We start from the raw sequence: 25,989 nt of genomic DNA, 5'->3' as shown, positions 1-25,989 counted from the left end.
GCGGGCGATGGTGGCGAGTAGAGAGAGAAAGGATGGAAGAGAAAAGAGAAAGATGGATGATGATAATTTTTTAAAATTTTAAAAATGTTTCAAAAGTTTTGAAATTGGTAAAAAACACCCATAATAGTTAAATTAAAGTAATTTGAGCACCATAAATAAAAGGAAAAAAATGAAAAGTAAAAAATATTTAAAAAAATAATACATCATTTGCAGGTCACATATAGGTTAAGGGTGAAATTTCATATCAATTTAATGTTAGAAAAACATTAAAAAAGTAGGATCTTTAACCATGACCCATAAATCATGAGCCAAGGAACATTTAAACGTACCTTGTGCCATTGAGTGTGTCTCTACTTGTGTCAAGAACCTGACCCTCAATTGCTATAGCTCTTGATCTTCCCTCTCCTACTCTCTCTTATGTTTGTTGCAATGATGGGATAATCGTTTTTCAAACTTGTCAAGTGGAAAGAGGGACCAAGAGCCTATTTATAGATGCATAAGTGACCCTTCCCATCATTGATCATTAATAAGGCTCATTCATTCTTCCTTCTGGATAAGATAAATCTTATCAAGAATCACTTGTTTCAAGAATGTATATACATAGCGTTAATAGTATGTACATTTATTTATCTGAGATTCCATGAATGGTAGGAGAAGTTCATTTATCACTTCAGCTAGATTCATGACTTTAGTCATTGAATCTTGTGCTTCATTAAGTAAGTACATGACTTTGGTCATAATACCTTGAACCAATCCATTCACCTTATGTGGGATAGTATTACATTTATGTGGTCATGTAGACCACATTATAGCATTATTCCAACATTCTCACACTTGGACAAATAATCACGTAAATGTCATAAAAACAAGTAAGAGTGGCCACCAAAAAATAATTACATTTATCCTACGCAGTGATTGAAATGGATCATGGCGGTCAAGTAATAATGTAATACAATCCCTTCCATGTATCACAATTTCAATCACTGTATGTAGATAAATCAAATAAGGAAGATAAGATGGATTAAAACTGTCAGATCCATCAATGGTCCAAAAATTCCTATATAATATTTCTGTATAATGTGCACAAAAACCCATTTCTTATACAGGAAATAAGTATCACAATCAGGTGTTCAAATTACACAAATCCAAGTTACATTAATTCAGCTAGACCCATAGAATTAGTGTGTTCTTTAAACTTATTTGGGGCCAACGCTTTCGTTAAAGGGTCTGCAAGCATCACATCCGTGCGGATATGTTCAATGGACACTTGCTGTTGCTGTATTCTTTCACGAACAACATGATACTTCAACTCAATGTGCTTAGACTTACTAGAGCACTTGTTGTTTTTAGAAAATAATACAGCAGCGAAATTATCACAGTAAAGCGTTATGGGTCGAGACATAGAGTCCACTACTTGAATCCCCTCAATATTAACTTTAGAGTTTCGTTTAGTTTTGAATACCCTTTTACATTGAATGGGTACATGCCTCTTAGGTAATTCAACCAATTCCCAGATCTCATTGGCTTTCATTGATGCCATTTCTTCATTCATACCATCCAACCATTTATTGGACTCACTACTATTTATGGCTTGTAAAAACGTGCTTGGATCATCATCAATACCAGTTTCACCAAGCTCCTGCAAATATATTAGATAATCATCCGAAATTGCACTTTTCTTGTGTCTTTTTGACCGACATAAAGTGCCTGAATGATCATGAGTATCAATGGGATTCGAAATGCCATGATTTGGCTCACTATGCGGCAAATCAAATTCTCTTTCGCCCTTTTCTATTTCTGTAATAGGCAAATCATTTGATTCCCGAATTTTAGGGACCAATGCCACTTTTCTAATATCATGACTCCCACTAGAATTTCCATTCTCAAGGAACTTAGCAGTATTCGTTTCCATTATTCTATTATGATGATTAGGATAATAGAATTGGTATCCTTTTGACCTTTCAGGATAACCGATAAAGAAGCAACTAACGGTTCTTAAATCCAACTTCGTTTCATGTGGATTGTAAAGTCTTGCTTCGGCAAGACAGCCCCAAATATGTATATGATTTAAACTTGATTTCCTGTCGACCCATAATTCGAAAGGAGTTTTGGTAACAACTTTAGTTGGAACTCAATTTAAAATATACATAGCTGTTTTAATTGCTTCACTCCACAAAAATTCAGGAAGTGTGGTGTCGCTAATCATACTTCGAACCATATCCAAAAGGGTTCGATTTCTTCTCTCAGCCACACCATTCTGCTGAGGCATTCTTGGCATTGTATATTGAGCTATAATTTCATTTTCTTGAAGGAACCTAGCAAATGGTCCAAGATTCTGACCATTTTCATTATATTTTTCATAATATTCACCACCTCTATCAGATCTCACAACTCTAATTTTTCTATCTAATTGGTTTTCAACTTCTACCTTCAATACTTTAAACATACTCAAACTATCAGATTTTTCTTTAATAAGATAGATATAATCATACCTTGAGAAATCATCAATAAAAGTGATGAAATATGTTTCTCCACTTATACAAGGAGAAAATGGTCCACAGATATCTGTATGTATTACTTCAAGTAGTCCTGAATTTCTCGTAGCACCTTTCTTGGTCCCCTTAGTTTGCTTTCCTTTAATGCAATCTATATAAGTACCAAAATTTGTAAAATCAAGAGTTGGTAAAACTCCATCCTTTACAAGCCGCTCAAACCTTTCTTTAGAGATATGGCCCAAGCGTTTATGCCACAACATAGATGAAGTTTCATTATCACGACTACGTTTGGTGCAGACATTAGCATTTATATGCAGGGAAAGAAGAGATTCGGAAAAAGTAGGATTAAGGTTTACTTTATACAATCCATCACATAAATTGCCATTCCTAATGAAACTACCAGTCTTAGAAAAGGTAAAGGAATTATTCTCAAAATGAAAAACATAGCCTTCCAAATCAAGACGAGATAAGGAGAGTAAGTTTCTAGAAAAGAAGGGTACATAAAAAGTATTGGCAAGATCTAGTAAATTTCCAGAACTAAGATTAAGACGATAGGTTCCAACGACTTCAACTTTTACTCCCATTTTGTTTCCCATCAGAATTGTCCTTTCGGTTATCATTGGTTGGCGGGTTGTAAGGAATCCCTGCATATTATTTGAAACATGAATAGTTGCACCAGAGTCAAGCCACCACATATTAGAAGGAACATCGATTAAATTGGTTTCAAAATACATAAATGAAAGGAGGTTACCTTTCTTTTGAAACCAAGCCTTACGTTTAGTGCAATCCTTCTGCTTATGTCCCTTCTTTTTACAAAAATAGCATCTAAAGACAAACCGATCATGGTCAGATGCTCCTTCTTGATCGGTGTTATTTGGTGTCTGCCGACTCTTCTTTTTATTTTTTCTTGGTCTTTTTCCAGAATGACCTCGTGATACCAAATGGACCGTTTGCAATCCTTCTCACTTTAATCTCTCCTCCTCTTGTACACACATAGAGATAAGTTCATTCATGGTCTACTTATCTTTTTGAGTGTTTTAGGTAATCTTAAATGGACCAAATTGAGGAGGAAGAGAATTGAGAATAAATTGCACCAAAAAGGACTCGGAAATAGTCATGTCCATAGTCTTAAGTTGTTCAGCCAAATTGTTCATTTCCATAATGTGTTCACGTACACCACTTACCCCATCATACCTTTTAGTAGTCAAGGTTGCCATAAGCGTTCCAGCCAAGGCTTTATCAGTTGCTGAAAATTGTTGCCCAACTGAAGCCAGAAACTCACGTGCCCTCGTTGATTCTGGAATTGACTTCCGTATATGTTTTGCAATCTTGCTTTTGATGATCATGAGACTTAAACGGTTAGAACGCTCCCAATTCTCATAAAGAGCCTTTTCAGCTTCCGAACTTCCAGGAGTAGGTTGGGCAGGTTCATCAATCCGGAGACACAGATCCAAATCTAGGCATCCCAAGGAAATAAGCACTTGTTCATGCCAATCAGAATAGTTAGACCCTTTCAATTCCGGAATGTTAGATATTACTCCTGGAAGTGCTGTTGGAGTGATAGCTGAAATTTTGTAAAACATGTCACGAGATATACCATAAGTAGAGTAATCAATTGCATCATCTTATTCTATATTTGGACAGAATAGGATATACTAGCGATTTACTCTAGTAAGTAATCAATTGCATCACCTTGTCCTATCTTTGGATAGATACAAGACATGCTAGCGATCCATTCTAAAATGAGTTGCAGTAATTCTCTTAATATCCCAAAACAGAGACGTTATACACCTTTGGGTTGTATAACAACTCTTTCATGAATATAGAATATAAAACACCTTTGGGTTATTTTAACTCTATAATCATAAAGGGATTAACCTTATTAACTATTATAATAAAAGGGTCGTTTCACTCATGGTCTATATGGCTATATTAAATTGTCCAAACTACATGCATATGGACATTTCTCGTATCAAACCATACTATTCATAAAATTTCTCATATAACATAATATGAGATACACTAGAAACAAACTTCTTGCTTCTATTATATCCTTAAACCTTGTGACATATTACATAAGCAAAATGTAATGGTATATCAAGCTTTCCATATATCTAGATTAACATTACACATTTCTAAGATAACGAGAACCATAGTAGTACATATCATCCATAATAGAAATGCATAAGGTAATAGAAGACATGATATGATTTATAAGTCATGATTTCAACCTTGCTCTGATACCACATGTTAGAAAAACATTAAAAAAGTAGGATCTTTAGCCATGACCTATAAATCATGAGCCAAGGAACATTTAAACGTACCTTGTGCTATTGAGTGTGTCTCTACTTGTGTCAAGAACCTGACCCTCAATTGCTATAGCTCTTGATCTTCCCTCTTCTACTCTCTCTTATGTTTGTTGCAATGATGGGATAATCATTTTTCAAACTTGTCAAGTGGAGAGAGGGACCAAGAGCCTATTTATAGATGCATAAGTGACCCTTCCCATCATTAATCATTAATAAGGCTCATTCATTCTTTCTTCTGGATAAGATAAATCTTATCAAGAATCACTTGTTTCAAGAATGTATATACATAGCCTTAATAGTATGTACATTTATTTATGTGAGATTCCATGAATGGTAGGATAAGTTCATTTATCACTTTAGCTAGATTCATGACTTTGGTCATTGAATCTTGTGTTTCATTAAGTAAGTACATGACTTTGGTCATAATACCTTGAACGAATCCATTCACCTTATGTGAGATAGTATTACATTTATGTGGTCATGTAGACCACATTATAGCATTATTCCAACATTTAAAAGTACAAGAAAGTTATGCGGGCATTTTGAACCAAAGGGTGGCTGATTGACTTTTGGTGAAACCACAAGGAGCTTCTATATTTTACTCAAATAAATACAATCTTGAGTGGAAACACCTTCTTACATTTATGCTATTGTTTTATTCAAGCAAGAATATCTATGATAGCAAGATAACAGATATATGGTCATGTGGGTGACATTATATGTCATGTTGGTTGCCTCTTATCCATTTAAGGATTATGAAACCAAAACTTATTCAGAAGACAATAAATAGAATATTAAATGTTCAATTCAGAATTTTGGATAGTTGGCACATAAAATGCACGGAGGACTTTTTGTTGGTTCAAGGGGGACGCCACAACTTATAAGGAGAAAGGGAAAGAGGCAAAGGTTTTAGAGTTGAACTAGGTATCTTATGATAACCCAATTAATGCCCCAACGCCAACACAAGTTGACTTAGTTGGTAAGAATGGATCATAAAAGGTCATGTATTCGAATCCCGCTGTCGATGTGAGAATTGTATTGGTGAGCGATCTATAAGTATCTCTGTGAGTGACCTATGATCCCGGATGCCTACCTAGACCCGTGGTAGTAACTGAAGTCAAATCTACCCAGCCAAAAAAAAAAAGAGCTAACGTCCCAACCAATTAAGTAGTTGGGTCTTCATGGAAAATACTTAACATATATATAAATATGTGAGAGAAGATGAATCTATTATTAATCACAGAAATAAAGTATACATTCAACTCTTTTGTCGAGACTGACATAAAAATTAGCTAAAACTATCTTTACAATAACTCATTTCAACTTCTCATGCTTTTTTTTCTCTAACAACAAAAAACAATCAATTAGTTACTCCATACTCTAAACAACTAAATTACTAGAGCTTACTAAACCAAAAACTTCCAAATTTCAAATAGGAAAAATCAATTATCACAACGATTCGTTTAACTATGCCAACAATAATGTGCAGTATCTAAGGACCCTCCCATGTGATATCAAGGATCTTTCTTGGAGATCGTCTAGAGATCTGATGGATGAAAGTACCATGAGCAACCAGTTTGTCGAGCCTGACTAGCCAATGCAGAGTTTAGATGTTATCATGCAGATAATACGTAAGGCCACTATACCAACCGTTCGCCTGTATATCGTGGACATGATGGGTGATTATATAGATATCCTGAATTCTGATCTAGATATTGACAGCAGTGGAGAGGCAAACGTGATCTAGTATCATCTGGGGTTGGATTTTATTGTAAGTCGAATTTAGCTTTGACATTGTGAGTTGAATTGATTAGGCTCAATAGTGTTGGGTTTGACCTCTCGCCTATGGTCACATGCTTATGTCTAGTTGCAGGTCTCAATCTTATTGACGCCATAGCATGCTTATTTAGTTATTTGACTTGAGTGTTTAATTTTTAAACGGTAATATACCATGTGCTTTGCACGTGATCCAGTATTTTCATAAATCATACTATCAAATAATAGTAATATGCAAAAGAAAAATTGCTTTACATGATTTTTCATTTTTTAAAGTGGTGATTAGTATTCTTAAATATATTAGCAAAAGGATATATGCTTCTAATTTAAGATACATTTATAAGATGAAATTATGAAATTCCTTTCGCTTGAATATAAATACAAGATTTCTTTTTAGAAAAACTAGAGGATGTATTTAAAGGATAACCATGTGAATTCTATATAGTGAACGAACGATCTTATCATATTAAATTTACAAATAGTGCAAACCAAATTAATAATTTTAGAGTAATTGAACTCCCGTCTTCGAACTCAAAACTCTGATGCATGCAATTTCATTTTCATTATGTATTTTCGTTTCTCATGTTATTAACAAGATAGGAAAACATTTTTAATTGCACTGTACATGTGCTTATATTCACAACAGAATGGTTAGCATTCAAAGATCAACTGTGCAATTTTGTCATTCATACCTTTTTCCTTTCGTATAATAAATATAATTTGGTCTATTTTAAAAAATTTGACAGAAAAAATTGCTAGAGTCAATTAGATTGGTGCCGCAATCAATATCTTAAGCCTCATAGACCATCTGACTTTGTTTTAAGCTTGCATCAAAAGTGGTTTGCTTTACAACGGATGCAACAACTAGCCATATCAAATCAGAACAGAATTTTCCTGTGAAATGTTTATACTTCAGAAAAGAAGAGCAATCCTATAAACAATTTATACTTCAGAATCTTTTTACTTTCCAATACCAATTCCCCCAATTAAAAAAAAAAAAACTAAAATCCCAATGCAATTAACACTCAATTATAGGCGCTGGCTTTTGTCCCAAAAAAGCGGTGCCCATTTCGCTGCCGCTTCCAGTTACACCACCTCCGGCTCGGGGTAGTTTCCTCGTTGGCTTGGCCTCTTGCAGCATTGATACTGCATCTCTTACAGTTGGACGGCCAGCCGGATTTCGACTGGTGCAGATTAATGCAATTCTTAGCACTATCATCATTTCCTCCCTCACGGAGGCACATGATGCACCAGCATTCTTGTTTATCAAGAAAACCATTTTTACTCTTAATCTTGGATCCCACCCAACCTACAATACTATTGCCATCACCAAATTCTGCATCCACCGATCTTTTTCCAGTCAAGATTTTCATCAATACCACGTCGTAGCTATACATATCGCTCTTCTCATCGACTTGCAGTGTGCAAGCATATTCTGCAAAACCAATTGCAACTTCAGAGCGATTCATTGCAAAAACAAACACTGAAATTTTGAAAAAGAGCAAGGGGGCATAGCACTTTGGCCTCAACCGCCCAAAGCATTTGATTTTGGATACTTGTCAAGGGATGTAGTATCTAAATATATTTATCAGACACCATGAAACATACTTGACAAAAATAATAGGTGAGACCAATTGATGAGAGAAAAGTGAAAACTGAAAGCAAAAGGGGTCTCCGTGCCTAACATTGAGGAAGACTGGAAGAGCAGTAAATCGCGACGAGAAACATATAAAAAGATAAATATGCAGGCATTGGAGCAAGAGACTACACTGCACTACATAATGCCTCCTGCCTCAATGCTAAAGCATTACCAATTTCAGTTCCATGGCAACCAACTATTACCACATAAGTAGACCATACTGGTAGTTAGCACTGGACCTTTAATGTGTCTTTGGGTCCAGACCTCCGTGTCCAAACAGATTTTGTTTTAAAAAATTAAATTGCAGTGGACATGAAGGTGTCAAATTTCATTGAAAAAAAAAAAAAAAAATTGGCCCGCCATGCTTACATCGTGCTTCGTAAGCACAGCGGGTATCCAAAGAGAAAGGTCCACTGTTAGAGACATGATTTTTCTTTTTTCTTTTCATCAATATTTGGAGAAATTAGCTATTCCAAAGTGATTTGGAAAGAAGCACATTGGCTTTAGGTGTGCAGAAAAATATTGGACATTGTAGACCGAATGGAAACTATCTTAATGATATCGAATTCCTAATCTGAAAGCTTACTTATTAGCTATCAAATAACCATTAATACTCAATAAATTAGGTTAAAAACTCTCATAAATTACCCACGACCAAACCTCATCATGACTAATCAAGATATGATCATATCTTATTGCCATCTGGACCAAATCTAGTCGTAACTAGATCTGGTCGAGGGAGAAAAGCTGATGATGGGGAAAAAATGAGGGAAAAGAAGGAGAGGGTGCAGTTGTAGAGGAGACAAGGAATGTGGAAGGAGGGAAGGAGTGGTAGTGGGACGGTGCAGCCATGGTAATTGGGGAAGATTTTGTTGGAAAAACTTAGTTTTTGAAAAAACCATTTATCCAAACAGAGCCATAGTTTATTTTTTAATTATTATATTACTAACTAAAAATCATAAAGTAAGATATTTGCTGTGTTGTTGTAAGTAGATAAATGGAAAAACTCCACATTGCACCCCAAATTTATATTAATTTTTCATTTTACATCCTAAACTTCAATTTCGAACACTTCGTGCCTTAAACTCTCAAGTTTGTTCTATTTAAATTCAATCAATGTTAACTTTTGCAAAATTACCAATATAAAGAACACAACAAATCAATAATAATATGCCAAAAGTAATCACAAGATACCAAAATATCATAGCAAAAATAAAAAAATACATTGTCATTAATTTACACCATCTTTTATCTCGTTTAATTTTGCTAATAATATTAATAATTGAGACTATATAAATCAATGATAATGTGCTAAAAATGGTCAAAAAAGCTAAAGAATCCCAGTTAGAACAAAATTGTACATTGTCATTAATTTTTATCACCCTTTATCTCGCTAATTTTTCAAACATAATCATGAATTGAACTTAAATAGGACAAATTTGAAAGTTTAGGGTATAAAGTGTCTAAAATTTAGAGTTTACGGTGTAAAGTGTCCAAAATTAAAGTTCATGGTGTAAAGTGAGAAAGTGATATAAGTTTAGAAGTGCAAAACGGAGTTAGTCCTAAATTAATATATAATTTAGTTAAATATATATTAAAATTGCACGTATTTTGCATGCAAACATGATACAAATATTTGTCTTTTAATTAGGTGGACTACTAGTAAATTTAATTACAAAGTTTCTAAAGGCATGAAATGTATGGATAGTGAAATAGTTTAGAAGGAAAATTTTTGTCTTAGTTAGATTTTCTTTTTATTTCTTAGTAGGGGAAGAATGGGATTTTAAAAAATTAAAAGGAGAAAGGGTGATTTCAACCCAAATCATTGGTAAAGTGCCACGACTCCGAGAACTCAAATTGATCCAGTTGAGTTGACTCTGAAAAATAGAAAATCATTGAAACTCGCTAAGTCAACTCAAGAGTTCGAAAATTTCCAACTTTTTCCCACAAAATCTTCAACAACCAGTTGAAACCAAAATAATCAACAACTAATCGATATAAAACAACAAAGAAGCAAATTTGAGGGCTAAGGTTTACCAAAATCAGAGGAGTAGATAGTTGCTTTCATTAAAATCATTTTACTTCAACCATTCAGGATTTTTGATGAAAGTAAATTGAGGGTGTGATCTTTGGAAGATCAATGGAGATTTTAGAAGCTATTTCATGGGTTCATTATAGAGGGATTTTGAAGGAGAAGAAGCAGAAAGAATGGAGAGCAAGAGGAAGAAAAGTCTAAACAAAAGAACGAATAGGATTGATTTTCTGCCTTGAAAAAAAAAAAAAAGAGAGAGAGAAAGAGGAAGAGTGTGACAATTGAATGCATTAGTCTACTGCACAACCAGCCCAAAAGAAGCCCATCCATAGAAAATAACAAATTCACGCCCAAGAGATTTTGAGGCAACATCTACTACTATAAATCTCAGGTGATTCATTAGGCTAAGAAGAATGCATATTTGTGGTCTTTTGATGCTAGTGATTATAACAGCCATTTTTTTTTTAATAACATCTTTAACTTCTTTTATAGAATTAGGGATTGGCTTTATTAATCTCGATATTTTGCAATTTTAATTTTATTATTGCAATCGTTACAATATTTTCTTTTTTTAATAATTTTTCTTGAATTTTTTAAAAATGTTAGCAATGAAAATATACATATCACGACCAGATTGTGACTGATTTTCTGCAACCAATGTGGAACAAATTACATCCACAATCTCAACCTTCTCAGAACATCTTCAATTTCTCTCTCACTCTCAACCTTAATTATTACCAAAATAATACCTTCTCTACCTTGTCCGAAAATCCTCAATTTCTCATTCTGTCGGCCCTTTTCAATTCTGCACTTTCTCAACCTTATTACCAAAATAATACTTTTACGTACCTTGATTTGTCCTTCACAACTATGGTGATGAGCATCCGGAAAAAATCCATGAATTCCTTCATCCATGCCATCTTTTTTTTTTTTTTTTTTTTTTTTTTTTTTTTTTTATTAAAGATGTAACTTTATTAGAAAATTGCCACCTTATTGTGTTACATGAGATGTCCGAGAAATTCTTCTCTTGTAATACTTCTTTGTCTGAATTTATGCAGGGAAGCACTAGAAGCAGGAATAACATCGGAGAACCCTTGGCAACATCATACCACTCCAAATTCATGGGAACTGTTGATTATATATGGTACTCTTATTTCCTGTGAAAGGACATTATTGTTTGCTTTCTGGACTTTTTACTTTCCTTCTCCTCCTCCCCCTGTTCGGCATCTTTTCCGAAGCATTTTTTGCAGTGTAAAATATGTTGTCAGACGACATGAGCTGATGCAGGCATACAGGCGAGCTTCTTCCTGTCAAAGTTCTTGAAACATTGGCCATCAACAAATTGAAGGAAACAGGTGGACTCCCAAGCAAGGTATCTTTAATTTTACTTGCAGGCTATTTTTGGACTTGACAAAACATGTTGTGGCTTGTTCTGCACTAGAAGTTTAATCATCAATGCATGTCGGTCTATCTTCTCTGGTAAACCTACGCACATTCATCAACCCAAGGTTGACAGAATTGCAGTTTTCTGTCGCATTAAGCATAATTCCATTTTGCAGAGATGGGGAAGTGATCATCTAGCTCTGGCATGCGAACTTGCTTTTGCTGATCATGGAACAGAGGAATGACTTCCCCTTCATCCATGCCATCAATCGTGCTGAAGACATCCAATCGTGCTGAAGACATCCATTTCTTTAGACCCTGTACCTGGTGGCCAGACAGTCCAGAGCAGTCCCGGTCCCCGCCTGAATTTCTGAGCATCCGAGTAGACCAGACTAAAGCAACACATTCCACTGATGAGCCAACCCCAAGACCAGGGGGCGGGAGACGACATCGAGCCCCTAGCACTGCTGATTGTAACATGATGAGCATGAAACTATTATTGTTGGTGACAGGAGTTTGTTTTACTGCTGCTTGGGCTGATCTGCAAGCTCTCCAAACTTCAAAACCACTTCCGATAGCTTTTCATTGGTTTTGCATGGCTCTCGAGCTGTCCTTTCTCTCCATGATTGTGACTATATACATCCGACCACCTAACCAGCTGGCATCTCTTGTGATGCACCATGCTGCCATTTTCTTGGTGGCCACGGCACGGCATTCATGCTGGCCATCTCAATGAACTTTTCGACCCCATTTCTGGAGATCACCATGGCACTCTACTCATCATCGTTGCCAAACTTTTGATGCCCTGAGACATAGTAAATCCATATTCCTAGTGGTTTGTTTGCTTGTTAAGTTTCTGCTTTTATTTTAACTTTTTAACTGGCAGTTCATGAGCTCAGTTGTATTTCATGGGGTATTCTCAAAGGTAAGCGGTTATGATATGTTTTTGTAGAATGTCTTTAAAAGAAAAAGAGGGGTCAAGGTGTTATATATGGATATAACTAGTCCATGAATTTATTATCATTGCATCCAAAAAGGGAAAGCCAAAGATAGATATAGTATAAAAAGGAAAAAAAAAAATGGAACTAGGAATGAATAGGTCTTTTCAGTTTTTAGTTATAAAGCTGATGCGGGTTTAGTGAATCACAAAAAGGAACACAAAACAGATAATCGCAAAAGATGAATTGATTGATGGGAATTATATTAAGAAAGAGTCAAACACAACACAGAATCTCTCTCTCCGTCTCCCTCTCTCTTGTCTGTGAGTACTTTTTTTTTTTTCTGTGTTTTTGTTGATTGAGATTGAAATGTAACACTTGTTCTCGAGAATAGTGCAACTTCAGAATACAACAATAAAGGTTTCGCCTTAGATTTAACTGTTATCTTCTAATCCTTCTTACCTTACGCCGACCTCTTCCTGGTTGTAGCCACAGCTTCTAGGTAAAATTTTAATAGTTCATTTTTTCTATTTTATTTCCTACATTTTGTTAAAGAATTATGGAACTGAAAGACTTGTGGTTTTCTTTTTTATCTTCGATGTTTTTGGTTTCTCTTGTTTTGTTGAGAATTTAGAGTCTATTAAAATTTGACTCGAAGCTATGGCTACTATAAGGAAGAGGTCAGCAAAGGATAAGAAGACAACAAGTAAATCTAGGTTCAATTAATTCTATTGTTAAACCCAGAGTGATGCATTTCAATCTCAATCAAACAACGTGCCCACAAACAAACAAACAAGAAGGAAAAAAAATTAGATTTTGTTGGTTTTTTGTTTGACTTTTTCTTAACACAGATGCCATTAATTCATCTTTTGCGACTACCACATGATATGATATGGCACTTTAGCTTGATTTCTCATTACTTGGACTGACATATTCTATGACATTCGCCGGTAATTAAAATTTTGTGTGGACAACAATGTGCATGTATAAAAATGGCTAGGCTGAATGTTGTATTTCACTTCTATACAACTGTATTATACTTATTATATAGGAAAATTTTCGATCAAAGGATCTCATCTTGGGCATTATTCATGAGACTTTATTTTTTCTTTGCTAGAAATCAAAACATGTTTTGGTTCTCAAAAATTAGTCTGTCAATTTTATCAATTCATATTAACTGAATAAATACAAGTCTATGCTAAACTTTATCATAAAGTGCAACACATGTGCTTTTTTTTTTTTTTTAAATGCAGGCTAAAGGCCATAAAGACCATGATCAAACTTCCTGCCCTTTTCGTTTTCATTATTTGTGTTCTATCTTTTATATAATTCGTTAATCTTTGAAAAGGAAAAAAGCAATATCAATCCATACTATGCTATGCGTGGTTTGTGTATTAGAAGCTCAATGATACAAGGCCCTCCCCTTTCCCTTCTTCGGAAATAAAAAATATAAAATAAAGAACCATCACTCTAATCTCTGTTAAGACTCTCTGTCAGAATTGGAATTGCAATTATGTCCAATAAGAATTATAGAACAGGACGAATTTGTATTTATTTGGTACCTGAAGTAGGATGGACAATCGAGGATAATTTTACAAGTCTCAAGGCTAAAGTATGAAAGTATAAGTTGTTTATCTTATGTGTGTGTGTATAGACTCCTCTAATCCTTTTTATTTCAATATTATATGATCTTAGTCTGCAGCTCTTCCTCTGTAACTCCTGTTTATTAAAGATAATTAAGGAATCGGATTTGTTAATATTGAAACATAAGTGACCAAAAGTAGGATATACTTTTTTTTTTCCTATTGGGTCAAAACGTCCACTTGAGAGTTTATTCAAGAAAAAGTTCATGCATCCATATTGTAGCAAGGCCAGACTTACCCATCTCCTTAGCAGTTGAGACAGCATGACTAGAAGATACATCTTTTGTATGGTCTTTAGGATCTGAAAAAGAAATGTTGAACGAGTGGATCTGGAGGAGCAGGTTTCATGAATCAGCACCAAGAAATGGCGTTAATTCCTGCAGTCTTTGCTAGTGCTGCTGAGGCAATACTCCAGGATTCCTGATGCGTCTTTGTTAGAATTATCTGCGCAAATATCACATTAAGTTCAAATGCAATTCTAGATATACCTTCACAGATTGAGCACGCTGCATTGCGGCCGTCTCGCTTTCAACCTCTGCAGCTATTTCCGAAGCGCGCTGTGCTGCGAAATGCCCAATTGCATCTTTTCTTAGAATTGCTGCAAATATTGGGCAGAACTGGAATATCATGGTCCTACGAAAATTAAAACACCTGGGTGAGAAAAAAAAAAAAAAGGAGAGAGCCATACTAATCTAATATTTGAGTCTTCTTTTACTGTATTCGTGGATACCAATTTCATTTAAAAATATTCATTCACTGTTTTTTAAGAAATTTTTCATTCTTTTTTGGGAATTAAGACTACAGAGTAAATTCTTTTTTTTTCCCCTGTATTTCCTTTTTCGCTGTCATGAGTGGAGAGCCTTTTTCTTAACCAAGGCAAAAAAACGTAAGAGGCAGACTAAAGGGCTAGAAGGTAGTTGGCAATTGGCACAAAATGATAAAATGGAAGAGGAAGCTACAGAGCTAGAGATGACGAAACCTTTATTTATTTATTTATTTATTGTTTGGTGTTTTTTATTCTCTCTATCCTTTTTTATTGAGCAAATACACACAAAGATTTAAAAAAAATAATTAAAAAGAAAAGAAAAAAAAAGAAAAAAAAAAAAAAAAGAAAGGGTGGTGTTCACTAGGGTTATAATCGAACCGAACTGCTTGCGAGCAATTGATCAAAAACTCGACTCGAATTCACGTTGATCGAGTTCGAGGAGCTCGATAGAGCCAAACGAGTCGAGTTCGAGTATCCAGTAGCAAGACTCGAAGGCTCGTCAAGCCTTATTGAGTTTTTAAATTTTAATTTTTTAATATATTATTATGAAATTACCCTTGTGCCCATCAGAATGGTTGAATTTATGAAATGCTTTAGGTTGTATGAAATTTTTTTGAAGGACAATAATGTCTTTTAGCTTAAAATTTGTCAAGAAAAATGAAATTTCCAAATCTTTATAACTCGAGCTCTATAAGACTAACATTGACTCGAGCCCATGCGAGTTGAGTTCGAGTTCTATAAGCAATGTATCGAGCTCAAGCTCGAATTCCAGTAATGCTGCTCGCTCGAGATCGAGTTCGAATATCTTTCTTACAAGTCGAGTCGAGCTCGAGTATGACAATACTCGAGTTCGATTTGATTCGATTACATCTTTAGTGTTCACCCACAGTTGATCCAATTCTCAACTAAGTGCACGTGTTGGACTTCTATAGGTCCTGGGGAATAGATTTAGGAGGCGGTTTCTTTCAATCCTATGTTTATATGTAGCCCACTTTGGAGGAGATACCAAACTTATAATTATAACGCCCACTTTGGAGGACATACCGTACCAAACTTACTAATAACCATAATTATAAAGCCCATTTCATGATGGCTATCGCAATGAACGATGTCTGCTAACTGCTAAGTGCTTGAGTCCTAGGGATAGGCACGAATTGTGTACCTGTCCTATACAGCACTTAACTGACTCAAACCGCACTTTGTTGATCAGTTATTTTGTGACACTTAACAACTGTGCATATCATCGGGTACCCATTAAAAGATTAAAAGATGATCGGATTAACGGATACTCATTCCATCTCGCTCATTATTTTATTTTTTTAATAAAAACTAATTTATACTAATCTAATTTTGTATTTTACATCATCTAAGATTCGACACAGATTTTATCCAAAAAGAAGCCCCATACCAAAAAAAAAACATGCAAAGAGAATACAAAAAGGGTAAACATTTAAAGAATTCGGAATCGATGAAAATTGAAATAATTAGTAGTCTTTTTTTTCATGTATATTCTACATCAATCAAACTCTTTCCTGAAAAAACATAAGATGATAACCTCTGAATCTTGTAAACAAATAGTCCATATTTGGACAGTAATTTGCTCAATGAAATTATATAGTTAACTCTAAAAATATTATTTTGTAGTATGTGATATTTATATGTGGCACAGTTCAGGTATCTTATGAGTTCTTAATCCTGTAACTCTAACCCGCCTCGCATATGAGATGATATTCGACTCTTTTTTTACTAGGTCAAATACTCTCTTTTGATCCAATCAAATAATATGGATCGGATCGGACATCACATGTTTTCAACGGATAATTTTGCCTACCCCTATGGAGTCCTAGTAAATACTAATAATCATAGAAAATGCACTTTCGATGAATTACTTGGAATGTTTAAGTAGCTTGCTTTGACCATTTGTCATGTAGTAGTAGATTGAGCAAATCGGGGAGCCAGCCCTCAAATTATCTATCCACGTGCTTCTTAAATTGTTTAAGACAGCTCTATCAAGTTTATCTTTTTTACTTCCTTTTTTTTAACCAATTACTAATCAAGTAGTAAATATTGGTTTAAAAAAAAGACCTTTTAAGAAAAAGTAGTAAATATTGGTATGATTATTTTTCTTGTATGATTGGGAAAGATTCAATTTTTTTTTCTGTGCAATGGGTAGCCGTTCAAAAAAAAAATTTTAAAAAGGAAAAAAGATTTTAGGGTTTAACTTATATTCCGTTAGATGTGCCCAGTGTTTTATAACTTACGATGCATTTGTTTAAGAGTAAATCTTTCCTACATTGACCGTGTATACACTATCATCGTTAGATTCATGACATGTGTGCAAAAATTAAATTTCAAATTTAAATTTTGCATAGTTATCATTTACCCAACGTAATATTGTGCTTAATGCGGTTGTAACATATTACCTTGAGCAATTCTATTTGACTCCATAGCACTTACCCACAATCTCACACTGTCAAGGTCGAAAACAGCAGCATCTGGCAGCAACTGAGACTGAGGAGCAGCCCATCATTGAGGAAGAGGCACACGGCGGCCTTGACGATGAACCTGTCCGCATCTTTCACGCTGATATCGGTTGCAGTTAAAAATAATCCAAGTCCATTCTCCATCAGCTGCCAAATGTAGATGTTTGCTATCCCTGAATACACGTATTTGCCTTGTTTCACATGAAGTGCATTTTCCTATGCTGATTTTGCCTTTAATGGAGGTAAATGTAACGCCACGCCACGCCACGCCACTTAACTGTTTTCCTCCATTACTATAGTTCAAATCTGGGAATCGTAACCGAGAGCTTCGGATGGGGTAGTTAAGGTATGGAACTACAGGGCATAGCTTTTTCTGGGTATTTCATGTCTCCTTTTACGTAGAGCTTCAAGACATATTGCTGAATAGCATTTGAGTGCCAATGCAATCCTGTGATAACACTAGAAACAAAGCAGAATGGCCCTTTCTTGAAGAAAAAAAAAATACTAATTAATGCTCTATTTTAGTGTTATTTCAATTTTCATACGAGTCTGATTCATTACAAATATACAGTATGTCTTCTTAACACTTTTATTAACCAAGTGTTTTTTGAGTGAATATGTCAAAGTAATTTCATCGAATGTGCTATTTCGTATTTAGAACGATTATTCACGTTACTAAAAATATAAATGTGCTACAGTCATAACTGAAAAAGTTAAATTTGGTCATGCCAAAAGAAAATATAGCCATGGTTCGCCGAGTCACAGCTGCAGCTGTCGTGGCTAAAAATCGGATGATACACACATGATAACATATAAGAGTTTCCAAAAAATTTTAAAAAATTACTAAAAATAGGAAAATACCATAGCAAGCACAATCATCAAATTAGATTTGTTGAATACCTACACTATCATATATAGTCACTAATTATTTAAATAAAGTAATGCTGCTATAACCATAGACCTGTAGCATTGATAGTAAATGATTTTTGCATCAAGTATACATTCCATTCCTATTTTATTGACATTAAAACTTAAGTATAAGATTAAAACCATCATATCTTATATAACACAGTAAGAATCCCAATACACGAAAGAAGTAGTAGTGTTTTGCTATTATACCTAAAATTCAACAGTTAATTTTCTTTTTTGCTTATTTTCAATTATATTCCTAAAATTCATTTTAACTTGAGTAACAGAAATATGTGAAAGAAATGAATAACAATTTTGGAACATTAACTTATCCAAATAATTGTAATATACTTTCTAAATTAAAACTTAGATAAAAACTACTAACATTATACATACAACAAATAATTATCAATCTAATACAACTACTTATATTGTTAAGAATATGTAAAATAAATTTGCAAATCACATGACTAATATACTCTATTCTAAATCTAGAAAAAATCGTAAATTAGAACTAAAATCATTAGCAATTACAAATAAATAAAGAAATTCATACAAACAAATTAACAAATCTTTTCTGAAATAGCCAATATGTACTTCTGAGGATTAGGCCGAACCAAAGTACTGTTGGAAAGAAACACATTCAAAAGCTGAATTGATTCGTTGAAAGCCCATAGAATTTGGATGTGCAAACTGTCGAATTGATATCTTTAAAAACCCACTACACTCAACAGCACTTGAAGGTGACAAAGAGGCCCAAATTTATCTCTCTCAAGGCCGCTTAACACTTTCAACGTCATACTGACATCGGCCGCCGACCCACGAAGCTTCTCCAAGTCCTGTCGTGGAGACTACTGCCAGTTCCACCTTTCCCTTTCCACCGACCAACACCTGATTTCCGCGAAAAACAGAGGAACAAAGGCAGAAAGCAGGAGGCAGTACTCAGTAATCTATACTATTCCTCTCACTCCCTATTAATCACGGGATCTGTTTTTTTTTTTCCCGAAAACAGAGGCAAAGGCAGGACCGTGGAGATGCGATTGAAACCAATTTTTGTTGGCTACTGCTGAGGAAAAAAGGAGATGGGATTGACTTTGGTGAGTTTATAGCCTTACAATTTGCTTGTTTTGTTTCAACTCTATAGTTTTCTGAAGGGAATTTTTTTTTTGAAAAAAAAAAAGAAGAAAAGAGATTAGGACAGTGGAGATGTGATTGAAAGTAATTTTTGTTGGCCGTTGGAATAACTTCTCAGAAGATGCTTGTATAGCCTCTCAATTTGCTTTGGATACGGTTTGTTTCATCTGAATTGGTGGGTGTTGAACTGTATTCTGAATTTGTTGTCTCCTTTCTTTGATTCCCGAGAGTCGACTCTTTGTGAATCCGCCAGTTTCAGCGATTTCTTGTATCGCTGAGATAACTCAGTCAATATCAGCTGAGAGAATGCAAATTTGAAACTGGTAAATCATTGATTCGGGGATCGGTATTGTACCAGCAAGCATTGTTCTGGTTATGTCTCGCCCGAGTCATCTCGGACTTAGGTGACACGGCGAACCCTGCATATAGCATACGGAGAAGAGTATCCTGTGATTATGTAGTCATGAGCTTAATGTTTCAGTTAATTGACCGTCATTTCTCCTCCAAGGTCTCGGGGTAATGTCCAATATGTGTGCCTGCTAACCAAAATCTGCCAGGCATACTACTTGACGTAACTTCAAAGGGAACTCTGACTTATGCCATGCCCAGTCCTATATGAGAACTTCCTTGATTGTTGGTCTGTATAGAATGTCCTGTTATTGAAACATATTAAAAGGTAAATTCTGAGTTTGATAGGTTTTTCTGATGATACTCAGGGGCTTGGGAATACTATGTGATCTACATGCAGAACCAGCCAGCCCTCCAAAATCACCATCTAATTGTTAGTTTTTCCCAAACAGGTAATACGTGAGAACCTGTTTCAACACTGGTATGCTGTATAAACATTACAGCTGCTGTAACTGCACATGTAAATTCCATAGATATTGATGTCATGCTGAAAATATCTCATCTCATGTGTTGCCTTTTCTTATTAAAATGAGCTTAGATTAGATTCTGCGCCACAAATAATTAGCCAATGGACACCAATAATGAGAGCTTTGGATCTCTTTCTGATTGCATGAAAATTTAAGATAAAGTACATACAAGCATATGGCAGTAGGCCAGACTGAAATTCTCAGTGGGAAGAAGTCACCTGTCTGCATTAGCAGTTGAGTCAGCATAATTAGAAGATACATCTTTTTTGTAGTCTTTGGTTTCTGAGAAAGGTAGGAGTGGATCTGGAGCAGGTTTATGCCTATGGGATCTGATTGTTCAATGGATTGAACCATGTGGTTTGGCTATAAAATTCTTGAAGGATGAGGAGACAAATCAGTTTAGATTAAAAGTGTTTAGAATTGTCTGAACAGCTCGACTAATCTGCTGTGAGAGGCAATGCAATTGGTCATTTTCACCATTTAAACGTTTCGTGTAAATTGAATGTCAAAGTATTCTGAAAGAATATTATTTTTATTAAGTTGATCTAGAGATTAAAAGAAAAATAATAACACAGTGAAATGATCTTATAGAGTTATAAAATATTAGATATAAATAGAAGGAACAATAGAGAGAAATGTAAGGAAAAGGATCTTAACTCATTGTACACATTGCTGTAATGAACAACACAAAATTATTATTATTGTTGTTGTTGTTGTTGTTATTGTTCATGAAACAATTTTAAAATGTTAGACTCAACGTGTCAAATATTAACACATCATTTTGGTTGATAGCAGTAGTAGCGTGTGGACATGGTCCTAAGATAAAAGCCGAATTTGGATTTATACAATAGCACAGCATTACCTTCCAAGATAGGCACAAAATATCACCTGGGTATTTACAGGATTGATAGTTGGAAACTGGACCTTGTTTAGTAGTCTGCCAAAACAAGGCGTTGATTGTGCTGATTGAGTCCCCAAGGGTAACATGATGAACGTGCAGTGGGTATTCCTGGTGATTGGAGTTTCTTTTGTCGCCATTAGCACTTCCCTGCAAGCTGCCCAAATTCCTGGTCCTCTCCCTGCAATCTTTCATTGGTTCTACCTAGCACTGGAGCTGGCCTTTTTGGCTGTTTTAGTATCTAGTTACCTACAACGCCCTTACCCTAATGCTTCTCGTCTCATTCAGCACCTTGGAGTCCTCTTTGCCGCTGTTGCCTTTATACTGGCCATCTCGATGCCTCTCCTCCATCCCCCACTGAAGCCGTTATCCAGCAAGCTCATTCTCATTGCTTTTCTCATAATAATCCTTGCCAGTCGTTATATTAGTTTCAGGTAATTTCTTTCTTTCTGGAATTTTTCACTGTATTTTATTTTTGGTTATGTTTGGTTAATGTATACAAACCTTTGACACAGGGCTTAACATGGTCCCGATCGTTTTCCCGCTTTAATGACTCGCGAATTGTCCGACCGAGTTAAGATTATGCTTTTCACTATGCCCTTTAGCTTTCAAAATTCTCAGTTTTTCTGGGAAGCGTTGTTGTATATGCATTCTACAATAAACAGAGCAAAGAGAGACGATTGTGTTGTTGTTGTTGTTGTTGGAAATATGTTGATCGTGTAATTTGTTTGATGATTAGTACTATAATTCATCTGCAATGAAATGATGTTTTATGATCACTATGTTTATACTTTTCCTTTAATTGTGGAGTTTGTGCTATGAAGTGACTTCTATTTATATATACATGTGATTCTTTCTGTTCTCAAGCCTATTATTGGGTTTGTGGCCCTACAATTTTTTTTTTCCCTTAAGAAGAGCGAAGAAGGATTGTACTGTCCATAAATAGAGACCTGATCATTTTTGCCCTGATGATTGCAGTACATGGAACACAAAAGGTTTACATGTGAAATTAAAAGGAGAGAAATAGAAAGAACAAATAGGAAAATTTTTGAAAGCTTATTTCCTAAATAGCATTTCTTCAGAATAAATAGGAAAACTCGAGACTGAGGGAACTGATCTTACAAAGAACAGCAAACTTGAGTGTGAGTTTCTTTAAAAAAACAAAAAGAGTGGAATTCAGATCTATTGGGACTAAAATGTTCGGCCAGCCCAGTTCGTATTCATTAGAATCCTATCACTCAACAATACTGCCAATGGCGAAATCTGCAAAATTCCCCAACAGAGAATTTCAAATCAAAGCCCATTTCCTCAACTGGATCAAGATTTCAGCAGTCTGAATGCAATAGAGAAGGCTTTTAGCTTTGCTCGAATCATTTATTCATTTTCTCCTTGTTATTGTTTTCTTTATGCAGTCAACAGTTCAGCTGCCAAATGCATGTGTGTGTATCTGGCTTCTGTTTGTCCCCTGTCAGAATTGGATACTAGAATTGCATTCAATTCTACATTCTTCTAGCATATAATCACATAATTGCAGTTCAATTCTGACAGAGGCTACCGGCCGAGATTGAATTGAGGTTTTTTTTTTCTCCAAGTAAAAAGGATAATTAGATATTTGGTTGTGCAACTAGTTTTGAAAGAGGGAATTTTGGAATACAGGGTAAAGAGGGATATAATAAACTGTAAAATTAAACACCAAAAGCTGCTTGATCATATTGATATTCCTAAATGCCATTTTCCACACAATTCGCTATGTTCATTCTCCATTTAATAGAGGTATGTGTATTTCTCTAATTTACATTTCCCATTCCTGACAAGAAGATAATATAACAACTACACTCACGAATCATGATGCAAAATAAAGATGAACTAGTTTTATACACGAATAGAGGACCCTTACTCGACTGTATTCTTCTTATGGTCATGGAACACTTCTCTGTTGCGATCCTAATCATGTTTGGGTTTTTGGGCATAGGCAAGTAGTTAACACGTTTGAGCAAGATTTATCAATCTCCCATACTGCTAATGTTTTTCCGCGTAGCTGAAAATTTTGGGACTATCCATGTTGAATCCATTTTCTCCAAGCTGGTAAGTAAAAATTGTTTAAAAAGAAGAGAGACATTTAGTTTAGTGGATATGATGGGAATCAGCATTAAAAAATAATGATGGAACTGGTTCCAAAGATAAAACCTTTATCCATAGGATTACAACGTACTTATTCAAAAAATAAATAAATAAATAAAAGAATGAGTACACGTAATGTTTACATTTACCGGGGGAATAATTGGTTCTATAGTACGTCTTGCACACTCTTAAGTTTGGGACATACTATTGATAAAATCAGGTTAAACTTTTGCAAGTCATTGCTGGATATTGAAAATTCTAAATTGGGCGTTTTCTATCTTTTCACTTCTTCTAGGACCTGAAGGACAACCGTGCACCATGGTGGTCAGGACCAATGCATTTTGTTTAATTTCAGAATATGGTTGTGGTTTGTGTAGGATTTAAGATTTTTTCTTAGGAGGTACAATTGGGATGAATTTATTTGTTTGAATTTACAATTTTAAAAATTTATTTGTATTTAAAAATATTTAAGTTTTTATCAAGTGATGTCTTAAATTAGTCCATGGGATAATCTTACTCTGTGGACAAATGTGTGTGCGTATGTGTGTGTGTCTACATATAATTATCGAACCAAGGTTGAATCCGTCCGATCGATTGAATCTCGACCCGATCACTTCATCGGTTTAATTAACGGTCCGAGTTTCAAAACATTGGTCAAGACATTGCATTGGACAGTTCCACATCATTCTATCTGGGGTCTGCCATTTTACTTGTTCTATTCAACAAGGGCTTCTCAATTCCCCCATGAAAGACCAAACCAAGGGATTCTCAATTCCTCCATGAAAGACCAAACCAAGGGATTCTCAGGAATGTGGGGAAAATTCAGGCTTGCTGTCAATACCACGATCGACCTGGCCAAGCAGCTCCCTTTATGGAGGGGTGCAAGGCCAATTCCACCAGAGTTGCCCACCGCCCAGGTTGAGCCTGGTGGTGCAGTATCTGAAACAGAGGACCCGCAGCCCGCGCGTCTGGTGGAGCAGCAGCAACCCGATGATAGTCATCATGATCGAGCCCAGATTGATAACGTGATGAACATGCAGTGGGGGTTGCTGGTTATTGGAGCTTGTTTCGCGGCCATTAGCGTCATCTTGCAAGCTCTCCAAACTCGTGCAACTCTCCCTGTAGCTTCAACCTTTCCTTGGTTCTGCATGGCTTTTGAGCTGGCCTTCTTAGCTTTGTTGGTATCTGTTTACATGCGTCGCCATTACCACAAAGCATCTCTTGTCATGGAGCACGTTGCAATTTTCTTCTGCGCTGTTGCGCTTCTCTTGGCCATCTGGATGAACCTCGATCCCCCATTCAAGCAGATGTCCGCCGCCCTCTTCTTCATTGGGTTCACCATAATAATAATCCTTGCCAATCGTTCTCTGCCTGACTGGTGAATTTTCTCTTTCTTTCTGGAATCTGTCGCTCTATCTTGGTTCTATAATGCTTGTTAACAACTTAACATAGAGGTATATACATCTGAAACAGGGTTTAACGGGACAACTGCAGTGTGATCCTCTGATGCATGCGATTTAACATCTCTGCCCATCTGTTTTCCACATTGTCTTTTCATTTTCAGTTTTTTAGTATGTATGTTTTGTATGCATTGGACAAGTACATGTAAAACAGGGCAAACAGAGACCATGCTGTCGTTGGAGGAGATCCTTGGATCCTTTAAAGACTAGTACCATGTTTGAGTTTTCCCCTCTTAAATTGTATCCTATTTATATTTAAGTGGATCTTTTTCGTTCTCAAGCCTGCTTGTTATGGGATTGATGGCACTGAACTTTTTTTTTTCCCTTATTTCATTTTTTTAAAAAAAAATAAAGAGAGGAACCAAAAAAAAAAGGTAACAAGGAAAGAATTGGACTCGCAATCTTTCCAGTTATGCACACTCATTAATGGATTTATTGAAATGGACGGAAGGAAAAGGCTGTGGATAGGAATTGAGACGGTTCAGGTTGATCTAGTACTAAGACGAGGAAAAGGGAACAAGGGATAATAATTGATCATTAACTCCAAACTGCCTAGACTCTATATATATATATATATATATATGTATGTATATATATATATATATGTATGTATATAGTTCAATAGGGGTTTTGAGTATGATTGATGGATGAGCGGGTCACTTTACAAGAGAAGAGACCTTTTAATTGCTTTCATCATAAAATTCATCCAACAAGCCAAGAATGCCACTAAAATGGATGCTCACATACAACCCAATAATACACCATCTGATATTGTGATTAAATATGAGTCCCACATTTGAATTATTTAATCATTCTCTTTACAATTTTAAACCAATGCCCAATTGATTAACCGAGTCATTGTAACATCTTGCACCACTAAGAACAACCTGATATCCAAGTCCATGAAGCAATCAGCCTCCCTGAGTTTATCTGTCGCAGTATTTTGAAAGCAGACAAGCCCAGAATACTGTAGGCACAATCTTGTTCTTGAAAGTTCAACGGCAAACGTGTCATCCTATCTGGAAAATGAAGGTCATACAGCATGCAAGCCTGGTCAAGTGCAGTCATTTTACCACTTCACTAACTGAGATTACGTCTTTATCATTCCTCCAAATTTCTTAGTTCAAT

The 25,989-nt window shown here is 35.4% G+C and overlaps 1 protein-coding gene and 2 long non-coding RNA genes across 10 annotated transcripts; 2 read left to right on the top strand and 1 right to left on the bottom strand.

Annotated features, from left to right (window-relative positions):
* Nucleotides 1-2,824: 2,824 nt before the first annotated feature.
* LOC140037047 (uncharacterized) lies at nucleotides 2,825-4,934 on the bottom strand. The gene is made up of 3 exons (XR_011840921.1): nucleotides 4,820-4,934; nucleotides 3,247-4,059; nucleotides 2,825-3,139 (listed from the first exon to the last, which is right to left on the bottom strand). It is a non-coding gene; the product is annotated as an uncharacterized lncRNA (long non-coding RNA).
* Nucleotides 4,935-11,252: 6,318 nt separating this feature from the next.
* Nucleotides 11,253-11,885, top strand: LOC113729631 (uncharacterized). Its single transcript, XR_011841297.1, has 3 exons — nucleotides 11,253-11,395; nucleotides 11,539-11,623; nucleotides 11,811-11,885. It is a non-coding gene; the product is annotated as an uncharacterized lncRNA (long non-coding RNA).
* A 7,179-nt stretch (nucleotides 11,886-19,064) lies between these two features.
* On the top strand, nucleotides 19,065-25,085 carry LOC113732797 (uncharacterized). Of its 8 annotated transcripts, none has more exons than XM_072080832.1 (6): nucleotides 19,080-19,470; nucleotides 19,555-20,144; nucleotides 20,224-20,307; nucleotides 21,285-21,714; nucleotides 21,796-24,779; nucleotides 24,875-25,085. In XM_072080832.1, exons 5-6 carry the CDS (start codon nucleotides 24,181-24,183, stop codon nucleotides 24,879-24,881), a joined length of 606 nt encoding a protein of 201 aa, XP_071936933.1. In that variant the 5' UTR covers nucleotides 19,080-19,470; nucleotides 19,555-20,144; nucleotides 20,224-20,307; nucleotides 21,285-21,714; nucleotides 21,796-24,180; the 3' UTR covers nucleotides 24,882-25,085. The 8 variants fall into 8 exon arrangements, with proteins under 8 accessions (XP_071936935.1, XP_071936932.1, XP_071936933.1 ...); XM_072080828.1 differs by having other exon boundaries at nucleotides 19,099-19,470; nucleotides 19,558-20,144; nucleotides 21,178-21,714; XM_072080827.1 differs by having other exon boundaries at nucleotides 19,099-19,470; nucleotides 21,178-21,714.
* The last annotated feature ends 904 nt before the right edge of the window (nucleotides 25,086-25,989 follow it).

Source organism: Coffea arabica, chromosome 2e (assembly GCF_036785885.1).
Source record: "Coffea arabica cultivar ET-39 chromosome 2e, Coffea Arabica ET-39 HiFi, whole genome shotgun sequence".
NCBI classification, from domain to species: Eukaryota; Viridiplantae; Streptophyta; class Magnoliopsida; order Gentianales; family Rubiaceae; genus Coffea; species Coffea arabica.
This window is presented reverse-complemented; position numbering and strand designations above follow the sequence as displayed.

Excerpts from the sequence above, each read along its gene's own strand:
- LOC113732797 (XM_072080834.1), top strand. The coding sequence starts at position 24,181 with ATGAAAGACCAAACCAAGGGATTCTCAGGAATGTGGGGAAAATTCAGG.